The sequence below is a fragment of the Neomonachus schauinslandi genome, chromosome 6 (assembly GCF_002201575.2).
Source record: "Neomonachus schauinslandi chromosome 6, ASM220157v2, whole genome shotgun sequence".
Taxonomy (NCBI): domain Eukaryota; kingdom Metazoa; phylum Chordata; class Mammalia; order Carnivora; family Phocidae; genus Neomonachus; species Neomonachus schauinslandi.
Genome location: NC_058408.1, coordinates 62,228,563 through 62,241,307, shown reverse-complemented (window position 1 = coordinate 62,241,307; position 12,745 = coordinate 62,228,563). Strand labels below are relative to the sequence as shown.

The following is a 12,745-nucleotide window of genomic DNA, read 5'->3' as shown; positions in this document are numbered from 1 at the left end:
GGGGGGGGATGGGTTAGCCTGGTGATGCGTATTAAGGAGGGGACGTTCTGCATGGAGCACTGGGTATTATACGCAATGAATCATGGAATACTACATCAAAAACTAATGATGTATGGTGATTAACATAACATAATAAAATTTTTTTTAAAGTCATTATAATTTACCATATTAATAATAACTAAGAAAGAAATATACATGGTTATCTCATTGGATGCAAAAAAAAAAAAGCATTCAAGAAAATCCAACGTCCATCTGATTTAAACAAAAAGCAAACAAACAAAAATACTCCCCAGTAAACTATGAATGAGAAACTTCCCCACCCTGATAAAGGACATCTAGGAAAAACTTATCACTAATATCCTACCGGGGGAAGTCTGAGTGATTTTACAAGGTGAAGATGTTTGCCCTGTTAGCATTGTACTGGAGGTTCTGGCCAGTGCAGTAAGGCAAGAAAAAGAAATTAAATGCATTCAGATTGGAAAGAAAGAAGTAAATCTGTCTTATTCATGGACAACATGATTATCTATATAGAAAATCAGCTGGAATCTACAAAAAAAGCTATGAAAGTTTAACCCATTAGTTACTTGATACAAAGTAAATATATAAAAGATTGCACAATACAAAAATAACTAAATGTATACAGTAGCAACAGGCAATCCAAAATGGAGACTAATAAGAATATCACTTATGATAGCAACAGAAATATGAAGTACTTAGGAATACTTTTGACAAAAGATGTGAAAGCTGTTCATACTGTAAACTAAAAAATACTGTGGAGAAATTAAAGATAGCCTAAAGCAATGGAGAGGTCTAATGTGTTCATGATTTAGAAGGCTCAATATTTTTAAGATGATAGTTCTCTCAAAATGGATACATAAATTCAACACAATCCTAATCAAGATTAGCTTAGCAGGCTATTTTGTAGAAATTGTTAGGTTGATTATAGAATTCATACGGAATGCCAAGGATGGACATAGGGTAGCCAAACAGCTTTGACAGAAAACAAAGTTGGAGAGCCTACACTACCCAACTTCAAGACTTGCTAAGTTACAGTAATCAGGACAGTTGTTATAGACAGATAACATTTTTTTTTTAAGATTTATTTATTTGAGAGAGAGTGCATGTGTCCATGGGGGGAGGGGCAAAGGCAGAGTGAGAGAATCTTAAGCAGACTCCCTGCTGAGTGTGGAGCCGATTCAGGGCTCAATCTCACGACCCCTGAGATCATGACCTGAGCCAAAATCGAGTGGGACACTTAACTGACTGAGTCACCCAGGCGTCCCTGGACAGATAACATTTTTTATTTGCCCACAGAGAACCTAGAAATCTAGACCCACACATAATATGGTTAAGTGACTTAAAATAGAAGTGCAAAGATAGTTAAGTTCAACAAATTGTGATGAGACAATTGGACATCCATATATTTTTTTTAATTTGCAGCATATACAAAATTAACTCAAAACATGATCCTAAGTGTAGAGCCTTCTAGAAGAAGACACAGGAGAAAACCTTTGTGGTGTTAGGTTATGCAGAGATTCAGTAGATGAGGGCAGTGCATGACCCATAAAGAAAAACTGATAAACCAGACGATAGCGTAATTAAGAATGTGTGTTCTTCAGAAGGCGCTGTTAAGAGAATTAAAGGAAAAGTCACAAACGGGAAAAAGTTACAAATCACAAATCTGATTAAAAGACCTGCATGCAGATTATGTAAAGAACTCTTGAAACTTACTGACCAAAAAGGGGCGGGGCAAATATGTGAACAGACCCTTCACCAAAGAAGTAAATTCACGAAAAAGATGATTGTTCATTAGGGAAATTCAATTAAGCCCGTAGTGAACCACCACCACACGCTGGAATGTCTGCTGTTGAAAAAACCCACCAAACCAGTGCTGGCAAGAACGGGGAGCAACTGGACCTTTCGTACATGGGGGATAATCACGTAAAATGAAGCAACTGCCTTGGGAAACAGTCTGGCAGGTTCTTGATGTCTAGCATATGACCCAGCCATTCCACTCTTTGGTATTTGTCCAAAATAAATGAACGCTCATCTCTATACAAAGACTTGGACACCCAGGAGTCCTCGCAGCTTTATTTGCAAAAGCCCCAAACTAGAAGGAACGCCATGTCCGATGACAGGTCATGGAGCGATGGATGCGGGCACACCTGTGTGGAGTGTCACCCAGCATATGGGGGGCGGGAGCTGGTGACACTCGAAGTGACAGGGATGGACGTTGAAATAATCGTGCTAAGTGCCAAAAATCAGACAAAAGATACACGCTATGCGGTGCCATTTACATAAAAGTCCGGAAAATTACAAACAAGGCCATGGTGGCAGAAAGCACGGGGGAGGACGGCTCACAACAGGCTCATGAGGAAACACACACCGGCACATCTTGATTGGGGTTTCATGGTTTTGTACGTATGGCAAAACCCGTCAAAGCGTAACATGTACGGTTTACTGTAGGTCACTCATTCCTCAATAAAACTGTTCTTAGACGTCCTCGCCATCACCGAGCTTATGTTTTGTTAGGAGAAGGTGTAATGGCGGCAGGAGATGAACACACGTACATTTTGTGCGCATGCGCGCGTGCGTAAGGGCGTTGAGTGGGCTGTTGAAAGTGAAGGACAGGGAAGCCGCGTGAGGAGAGGAGGCGGCGGGGAGGGCGGCCGTCAGTGCGAGGAGGTCAGAAGGCTTCTGCACCGAGGCTGGCTCAAGCCCCCCGTCACCTTTGGAAGCTCCTTTAAGATCGTTCCAGTTTCTGTTGAGTTTCAAGGGACCCCGCGCTCTCTCACCGCTGCTCTCCCCGGAACGTGAAGTCGATTGCCGTTTTTGCCTCAGAAGGCAGCAGCTGGGAAGGGTGGGCTGCGGAAAGCACAGCCTACTCCACATGCCCGGAAGCCCCCTTCTGCCGAAAAGCGTGTCTTGTGGTGAAGTTTTGATTGGAAGGATGAGGAAGAACTATTTGGGGGCATTTGTAGAACGGTGACCCCAACCAGAGCTGTAGCCTCCGGTCAGCTGCAGGTGGAGGCCGTGACCCCTTGGTTCCCAACGAGGAAACAGCAAGTTGTGCGGTCCGCTCAGCTTTGCTGTTCTGGGGGGCGTGAGTGTGGCGCCCGGGAAAAGCGGGCCCTTGTGTCCGAGTGGAGGAGGGGAGATCTCCGGCGGTGGAGTGAATGTTTGCACGGCCCGGCGGCGTCCCAGAGCAGGGCCCACACAGCTGAGGAGCTTGGCCCCGGGGAGGTCGGGGGTGGGAGGAGAGCCATACTGTTCTGTCGACGCCGCGGCGGGTCAGAAGTGGAACCGGATCTAGGTTCATCCCCCAGAAAGTGCCTGCTCGTAACAGGCTTTAGATTGGCTGTGTCCTGGGACAGAAAGAATGATGAGGCAAAGGGATTAAAAATGCTCTGTTAGTGGGGCGCCTGGTTGGCTCCAGCAGTGAAGCGTCTGCCTTCAGCTCAGGTCATGATCCCGGGGTACTGGGATCGAGTTTCCGCATGATCGCCCTGCTCTGCGGGGAGCCTGCTTCTCCCTCTGCCCCTGCCCCTCCCCCTGCTTGTGCGCGCTATGTCAAATAAATAAAATTTTTAAAAATGCTCTGTTACATGTGGCATAAACGGAGATGTGTGGTGCTTTTCATTCTGCTCACCCTCTGGTTTTTGAAAACATAGTCTGCCTAGAGAGTAAAGATTTTTGCCTTATTATTTAACATAAATTTGGTGACAAGAGTGGGAAAATGCATTGAGCTAAAGCCAGTTGTGTGTTTCTGTTGGTTTCTGTAAACTTTTTATAAAACATACTGATTTCTGTCCCCCGCTTCTCCGTATTTCTGTCCACTCGGGAATTTTGTCCTAAAAGCAGCATCTCCTATTGTGCAGCAAACTCATGAGAGCGGATACTTGACTCCAGGCCCTGGGACGGGGTTCCTCGTGTTCTCCTGTGAGGCCAGAGCCCTGAGGAGCAGGAGTCCCACCTCAGCTCCGGCTGGTCCTTGCCCAGTGGAGGTCCCAGAGGCTTTCAGCAGCCCCAGACTTGGCCCGCACCATGCCTTCCGCAGCTCTGAGGCAGATGCGTCCAGCTCTGTCAGTCCGAGAGCAGTCCCTCTACTCTCTTTTGGGTCTCTGTCCCTTTTGGAGATCAGATGCAACCAAGGGACAAAACGGCATGTAACTTCAGGGGCTCCCCAGGCCCCTGTCCCGGAGCGGGGGGCAGGCGTTCATGCTTATCTCAAGTAAGCGGGTATAGTTCTTTGCCAAGGACAGGGGCAGCACTATGTGACCTGGGGGGGTAAAACTGTATCATTAAGTTGTGTTCAGTATTACTAATAAGCTGTTGAACCAGGCGCCAGGAAGAGACTAGGGGACGAGTCATGCTTTCGCTGCTCGGGGGAGAGCTTGCATTTTGGTGCCAGGGTTTGCATCCATATGGTTTGTGTGTATGTTTGTGATTGGTGGGGAAATTAGGACTTTTCAGTATCCTCTTTCCACCCTATTCTCTGGTTCTCATTTGTTCTGTTTCACATAATCTGTCAAATTTTATACGGAACAACCAAGTACCTCCTGTTCTGTGCTCAGACTGTTGACTGGGAAGCCAAACGCCACATCTCCTGTATACAGTGACTCAGCGATCTGGTCTCTGGCACTGTTCCATTAATTATTTGCTCTCTAATTTTATCCTAGAAATGAATTTCTCTAAACCGAAATCTGTTAACAGTACCCTTCTTCTTTCTTCTTGCAGCTTGTACCTCCTTTTAAGCCTCAAGTTACATCTGAGACAGATACCAGATATTTTGATGAAGAATTTACAGCTCAAACTATTACAATAACTCCACCTGAAAAATGTAAGTACATCTGACAGGCACTTGATAACATTCTAATATAATGGAAGACAACAGCCACTCTCTTGATTGGGTATTTATTTTTAAGATCAGATTCCACGGTGACTTATTTCATCCTGCTTAAGAATATGGAGTTCCATGTGGAAGTTTCAAAGACAGGTACCTGAGAGAAGAGTTTTGGGGAGTAGGAAAAATTACATAAAGAAAAATTGTAGCCTGAGAATCGTAGACTAACTTGTAAACAACTTTGCCCTTCCTTACTGTTCTAATACTTTCTTTCGCCATCAGCTGGAAGGACTCTGAAAGTGACCCTTCCCATGTTTGCCTTACCCTTTATGGCTCACTCATGTCCCCATGTTCAGTCTCACCTGAACATGCCATACCTCACCATTCCTCGGGACTTGGTGCTAACAGTTGTCTCTGCCTGCCATGCTCTTTTCCCTGACATTTCCATCAACAGCTCCTACTCCCTCAGATCTCAGCTTAAATGTCACTTCCCCAGAGAGTTTGCTTTCACCTCCCAATCCAAGGAACAGCGCAGCCCATTGGGCACCGCATCCCCCACCCCTTGATTCTGTGCATTGGCAACTTGCTGATACTCTTCTGGTTAATTTGTTCATTTCTCTGTTTACTGCCTGTCCAACTAGAATCCAGTAACCCTGAGAAAAAGGGCTTGGTTTCCTATTCACAGCTAGCCCCAGCTCCGGGCTGGGTATCTGGCCCGGTGTCGGCATTCAGTAAATATGTATGAAGTGAAGGCATAAACACGTTATGGCGAGTGCCTGGTCGTTTCCTAGCCGGAAGGAGGCCCAGCTCTTTACAGATGGTGCTGTTGGCCATCCGTGCCCAGGACTTTGTGCTTCGGCCTCCCTCCCTGCATGACACCCACAGTGAGCACAGAGAGGGCGAGGTCCCAACCTGTCTCTGTCTCAGCCTCAGCCTCTTGGAGACCATTCTCTTTTGTAAATAGAGCTTTGGCATTTGTGGACTCTTTAAGACAACTAAATACGTGGTCGTGGACATCACAGAAATAGGCAGGGTCTGCGAATTCAAAGCCGTGAGCACAGAGCTTGCTTCAGATGGGAGAGACCCATGAGGCTGAGTCTCAAAGAAAGGGCTGAGGAGGATGAGGAGAGCCTGGTGGGGTGACTGTGTCACGCTTGGCTCTGCCACTCCCTCCCCGGAAAGGTGTAGGTCACTTCGCCCTCCAGGAAAGGGGATGCCAGGCCGGGTAGTGGCCCCGAGCCCTGGTATTCCCCTGTGGTGCCTGAGAAGCTGTCCTGGTGGGAAAAGCACCTGGAGTTGGACAGCTTTGAAGAGCCCTAGCTTTGATCCTGTTTAAGTCTGTCGTGTTCTTTGTTCTGGGACGCACCACCTGAAGCGTGAGGCTGGGTCCAGTACAACGAACACCCTGCAGAGGAGAGTGGGTGCCAATCTGGGGTGGGGGGACCCACCTAAAGAGGCAGCTGGGGAGCGGGAGCCTAGAAGGACACAGCTGAGCAGCTCTCATGTCCATGACTGTGAATCAGTGAAATCTAAAGCTCTGTAGTAGGCGCTTCCCTGGCCAGGGTCCTTCTTCACCATGGACTTGATTTCAAAGCCCAGGGGCGCCTGCGTGGCTCATTCAGTTGGGCATTTGCCTTCGGCTTGGGTCGTGATCCCCAGGTCCTGGGATCGAGCCCCACGTCAGGCTCCCTGCTCAGCAGGGAGTCTGCTTCTCCCTCTGCCTGTAGCTCCCTCTGCTTGTGCGCGCTTTCTCTCTGACAAATAAATATTTAAAAAAACCCAGAAACATAAACAAAAACAAAGCCCTGGCTGATGAGGTTCAGATCTCTTCAAGATTCACCTTGCCTGCCTTACCCCTAACTCTAGACTCACTGGGCACTTGTCACCCTGAGAATATGTCATTAACAGGCACCCTGTGGCTTCATTTCTAGAACTTTATAAAATGAGACGGAAATGTTCAAAGACGTTTTAAATCACCCAGCGTGGTTTCTAGAATATCATCTGAACCTGGTGTCTCTGCTTCTCGATCAGTAATACAAAATGTTTCTTCACTTACAGCAACCCCCTTCTTGAAAGAATCTATGTCATTTTAGATGCAGGGAATGCTGTCCATGCCCAGTGACTTGGGGTCTTGAAAGGATAAGGAGTCTATTTCTAGATTGAGACAGGGATCAGCAGGAAGCTCACACATTGTAGTCCTTTCCAATGTGGGTTCCAGAATCCACCTACCATGGAGGCCTGGGAACGTGTGGCTGTGTGGGCATCCGAACCCAGAAACCCGAGTCCAGCAGCAGCATCCTGCGTCTGCTGGGGCCTCGGCAGAGGGAGCAGATGACGGCGCTCAGCAGGCCGGGCTGAGGCCCGAGGCCCCCGCTGGAGGGAGGGCTGGGGAGCACAGGGCCGGGTCTTTAAAGGGATGGTCCCTGGAAACATTCTAGATCCCCTTAAGAGGTGGATCGAAGGAGATTCAGTGAAACCTTGGACTGTGATTACATGTAACATAATCGTCTTGCAGCTTTGAGGGGTGTTGCTGGTGAGCGGCCCTGCAGCAGCTAAAGCACGGAGCTTTTGTTCATGGAAGCCCTCCGTGGTACCCTCAGTTAGCGACGGCCTCCTTCCCACTCACCACCTGGCTTTTAGGACACAGAATGGAGTTACTTTTTAGAACAAATCAGCAGTTCGACAGGCAAAGTGTTCCTTGCCGACAAACAGCTGTGGTCACATGCCAGATTGTTCTCATTGGTGTTAATTAACTGAACAGATTTTGGAATGTGTCGTCTTGCATTCTATCCGTTAATGGTTCTCTGCCTTCCTCTTGTAGGAAGAGAGGATTTCTTTGAGATCGAGTAGCTTTTAATGCCATGTAATTACATTTGTTGAACGCCATAAGGAAGTGAGGCTCCTTGGGCCACGGATTCTGATGTGGGATAGGGAGTCGATCCCTGCTTTCTTGTTCCAGGTGTGTCTCGTGTTTGCAGCATGGTTCATGGTGTGTCATCAGCAACTGTCTCTACAACGCTCCGTTCAGAGCAGGAACAGGGTTACAGACGGTTGGTGTGATGGACTCTGGCTCAGGCAGGCCGCTGTCCCCTCTCTCCCCAGCCCCCCACCTGTGGGCCCAGGGCTCCTCCTTCCTCTGTCCCTGGGGCAGGATCAGATACTGGCCCCTCACTGTGGCTGAGCAGGAGGGATCCGCGGTGAGGGAGTGGTGTAATGGGCTTTAAAGAATCTCAAGGTGTGGGGTTCTTGCTTGCCCATCTGTGAGGTTGAGATTTCTTTATCTGAAGTGGCAGAATGAAGACTCTCTTAATTCTCAACTGACCTGCAGCCTCCCACATGGGCTCTCTGCACATTCACTGTGCAGAAACACTCAGCCAAATAAAGCTGTTAGTGGGGAACGCTGTTTCCTTGAAATGTGATTGGCACGTGTCCGAATCTGAACACTAAGCTTGCAGCTGCCTTTTCTCTAGTTTTTATACAGATAGGCCATCATTCCCAGCGCCTTTCCTGCAGCCAGAAATACTGTGGAAGGTATTTGATTTGAACGATGCATGTGGTTTGCTTGCTGTCTAACCAGTATTTGATAAGGAGGCAGAGATCTCCCCAAGTCAGTCCTCTCTAGAAAGGCTGATGTAGTCGAAAGGCCTCCCTGTAGAAGGACAGAAGCCCTTGGAGGTCCATGGTCTACACAGAACAGGGAGCCCCAAATCCTCTTCATGGATTGATTGCCACCTCATCCAGTGATTTTTTTTTCTGGTACATCTGAGGTCACAAATTTTGGTTAACCGCTTGCTCCCATTTCTAGAATCTTTTGTATTCAGAATAGTATACCCAACGGAAGCACAGTGAGTTTGCTCACCGGAGGAATGTGTGTCATGGAGGAGCACAGAGCGTCATCCTTGTTGCGTGACAGGGTTGGTGCCCGCCATACAGAGGCCTATGTGTTTTCTCTTGGTGCTCCTGGGGAGGCTGGAAAATGTAAAGAATTGGCACTGTACTCCCTGTGGGTATTGGAGGAAGTGGAATTATTTTGCTTGAAGAAAAGAAGGTTGGGTGTTGGAAAGCCGCCTCTGTGGGACAGCATCTGACCCCGTGCACTTGGGGAGAGCAGGAGAGGCTTTGTGGGCACTTCCTGCATAGACAGGAGCCCCAAGGGCGGCTGGACTTGACCCAGAGCCCGGAGCAGGTGCACAGGGGATGGTGTGGCCAGGGTGACTGAACGTGTGTCCACATAGAAGGAAGAGCTTCCTGGCCATGCGGGACTTTAATCACTGGGACAGTTAGGAGAAGGGCTTGGGGGATCATTCGAGATCTTTTGAATACAAGAAGGCAGAGAAGGTGAAAGGGGGCAGCCCAAGTGAAAGCGCCTTGCTTCCATGCCTTCATGTCTCTGCTTGCTGCTGGTTTCCAGAGGGGCTAGCGTTAGATGCTGATATCTCTTCCTCTTCCTTTGTCTTCCTCTCTTCACTCTGGTTTAAAGGGGCATCTTAGGGAAACCGGGAATGGTGACCGAAGGCAGATATGAGATGGAGAGTAAATGATGTAAACAATGTCAAATCAAGGACTCCTGTGAAGCTTTATTTCGCAGTCACACCTAAAGCACCAAGAAGAAAAAATACATGCATTTGAAGCCGTTGGTACCAGACAGACACTTCTGGTGCCTTAGGCCTGACTGCCTGCTGCAGTGTGGACGGGCGTAGTTTCGTGGAATTGGAGGTTACTGAAGATCGTTCGCACCTTCTTATTTTAAAAAATCTGGTTTTGTTCAATAGTACTTTTTCACAGCATGTTGGGTCTTGAGATGTTCACAGCTCGAGGGAGTCGACGTGAGGGTGTTCTTTCTTCATAGATCGTGCGTGTGAGAGGGAGATTGTTTGGGGAGTGAGTGTCGTTATTGTGTGTTTTGTGGATGGCCACAAGTGTCTCGGAGCTTGTTGCCGTGGCTGACCTTCCCTGTGCTAGCTGTTAGAACCGCGTAGACCAGAGATACCGTTGCAAACAGTAACCGTGACGTTAAGTGGCCGCTTTGTGCCTGCAGATGACGAGGACGGCATGGACTGCGTGGACAACGAGCGGCGGCCGCACTTCCCTCAGTTCTCCTACTCCGCCAGCGGCCGCGAGTAAGGCCCCCGTCCTGCCCCTTCACTGTCATCCCAGATTTCCTCCTCAAGATGATTCCCGGACATCACACCAGTTGTAGCTCTTACAAAGCAGGAGCGCCTCCAGACACCCAGCCCACTCTCACCCCCACGAGAACACACATGGACGCAAACACACTTGTTTGTTTTTGCATGAAATTGTATCTCCGTCTACGGTCTCATGCCGCTGCTGCTACTGTCTTACTATTCTAGCAACTTTAAGAGGTAATTTTACAATCTTTGGAAGTCATGAGCCCACCATTGTTCATTTGTGCACCAATTGTCATCTTTCGATCTTTTAGTTTTTGTTTTTCCCTAACAGTGAAGGCTAAATGAGATACACTGATTCTAGGTACATTTTTTAACTTTCTAGAAGATACATCAAAAACTAATTAGACTAAGAAGATTTAGTTTATAATTCAGAACAAGCAATTGTGGCAGGGTGGTGATGTGCATATGCAGAATTGTAGGAAGGCGTAAGAGATCAGTGCGTATGGTGGGGATCGCGCACTCAGACCTGGCCGGAATCCTTAGGGAAACATCTGAGAGAAGGACCGAATGACTGTTGAGATAGAGCGCTAGATGCACACGCAGTCCCTGATGGACACTGCAGAGGAAGCCCGCTGTGCCACCCGGACGTCCAGATTTCATGGGCGGTCGTTGGCAAGACGGACACTGCTCTTCCAAGGAAGGAGGCATATGCACAGCAGAGGCAAGGTCACTTACAGGCTCGATGACACGATTTGCACCAGAGAGCTTTTTTTTTTTTCCCCCCAACTGTGCTTGGAAACCTTTTTCCCTTCTTGATATTTATCACCTCTGATGGCTGAAGAATGTAGACAGGTATAACGATCCTGCTTTTCACCAAAATTTGTACACCAAGGTAAACAGGTGTTTGCCTTATTTGTTTTAAGTTTTGACTTTCAGTTCTACGTGAATTAGCTTTTTCTCGGATGTTAAAACTTTGAATGTCCTTTTATGATTTTGTTTATATTGCAGTAGTATTTATTTCTTAGTGAAGAAAATTGTGTGTCATGTTAGCAAATGCAGCTCCAACTTACATGAACTAGACTCACTGCAGTTTATTTTGACCCATGTGCAAGGAATGTACACGGCAATGAGAATCATGCACTTTTTCTCCTTTGTAACAAAATTTCATGAGGCTCTGAAATTGTACACATTGGTTAGAATTGGGCTTTGGGAGAAGAGATGCTGGCACTGAACCCCTTGGTGCTCAAAGGGAGAAAATCCCCAGCTCTCCATGCCGAGGGGTTGAGACAGAAGGATGTTGCTGTTGACCGTTTGAGAAAGGAAACGCTCTGACGGCCCAGCAACGTCTCGCCATGAAAGGAACTGTGACCGGCGTGACCGTGACAAAGGCACCGTACTTGGCAAAATGCACACATCTCGAGTATTCACAAAGTAGGCAGTAAGGGGTAAGAACCTGGTGTGTTTATTCTGATCATGGTACATTTATCACTGAATTAAGCCATCAGGGAGAAAACAAAACAACACACACAAAAAGAACACCTCCAACTTTTCTTTTTCTGTATATATTCATGTCCCCAAATTCCAACATTTCTCACTGAAAGGGGACATGTATGCAAACCTCATCTTTCTCCTTCATTAATGATGATCTTCAGATTAAACCCTTTGGTGCTAGGAGCTGACATTTTCCAAAGCAGCCTATGAAGTCCAGGGGCTGGGGGCGCTCGCCGCGGCCGCGGGAGGCCAGCCGGCCCCGTGGAGCGATCGTGGAGATGTCTGTAGTCACACGTTCTGACAGCTCCCCGTGGAACACTGCGGCATGACGTGGTATGACGACTCAGATGCATTGTGTGGAAGAGCAAGTGACTTTCTATGTAGGATGAATCATATTCATACGCAGATGTCTTAGCCTCGTGGCGCTGGAAGTGTGGATCTGTAGATGAGACACCACTGCTGGCGGTGGGCGGGCCACTGGGACTGACGGGGGTCAAAGGGCATTTTACTAAGGCAGCTAAGACATATTCAGACATAGGTTTTATCCTAATTTTTCATGTTCCTACCTGAGTGAAGTTCATCCTTAGCATTGAGTAGGAAGTTACAGGACATGGTAGTTCATTCTTACTTACACATGTCGCTTCACTTTTTCTCCCTCCTTGGAATTCTGTTGAATGTTTCACTTTGACCAGAAAGTAGACTAGACGGTATGTCCTGTAAGTTGTCTCACATCCATTTTATCCAAGAGGAACAGGTAGAGGCAGAGAAGGCGGCTGAGGCTGGCTGATGTTTGTGCGGAGCAGCCCTCTGTCTCGAGGAGGGTGACCCCGTACACTAAGGACTTGGATAGCTTCCCCCCAGCAACCTTAAGGTGATTTCCTGTAACCTTGGCCAAGGACACTTCCTGAGGATGAATGACCTCGCTGACAGTGCCCCGGGCTGGCCACTCCTCAGAGCTGGCTCGGTCCCCAGCCCACGCGCGTGCAGAGCTCGCTCGCTCTGGGCCTCGAGATGCGCCAGGGGCCCGCGGGGCCTTTCCTTGGCTTTCACGTCCAGCGCCCCTCGCTCTCACTCCCAGGTGTCCATCAGCTGGTGCGGAGGAATGACAGGAAAACAAGGGTGCGTGCGTGTGTGCGTGTGTAGAGGGAGGTGTCTGCATCTGCCTTGGGGCTGCCCGTGGCGGGGGTGGGGGCTGCCGTGGCTGGGGTGGGGGCTGCTGGCACAAGGCAAGGCCCGGAACGCAGCATCACTCCATCAGAACACGGGTCAGACGCTGCGGACT

At 48.3% G+C, this 12,745-nt stretch overlaps 1 protein-coding gene across 1 annotated transcript in view; it reads left to right on the top strand.

Moving 5' to 3' along the window:
- Positions 1-12,382, top strand: part of AKT3 (AKT serine/threonine kinase 3) — a 298,230-nt gene extending 285,848 nt beyond the window's left edge. The window contains exons 13-14 of the mRNA XM_044916426.1: positions 4,738-4,840; positions 9,882-12,382. Of these exons, the coding sequence (XP_044772361.1) occupies positions 4,738-4,840; positions 9,882-9,967 (189 nt within the window). The 3' untranslated portion in view covers positions 9,968-12,382. The remainder of the gene's footprint in view (positions 1-4,737; positions 4,841-9,881) is intronic.
- Positions 12,383-12,745: the final 363 nt, after the last annotated feature.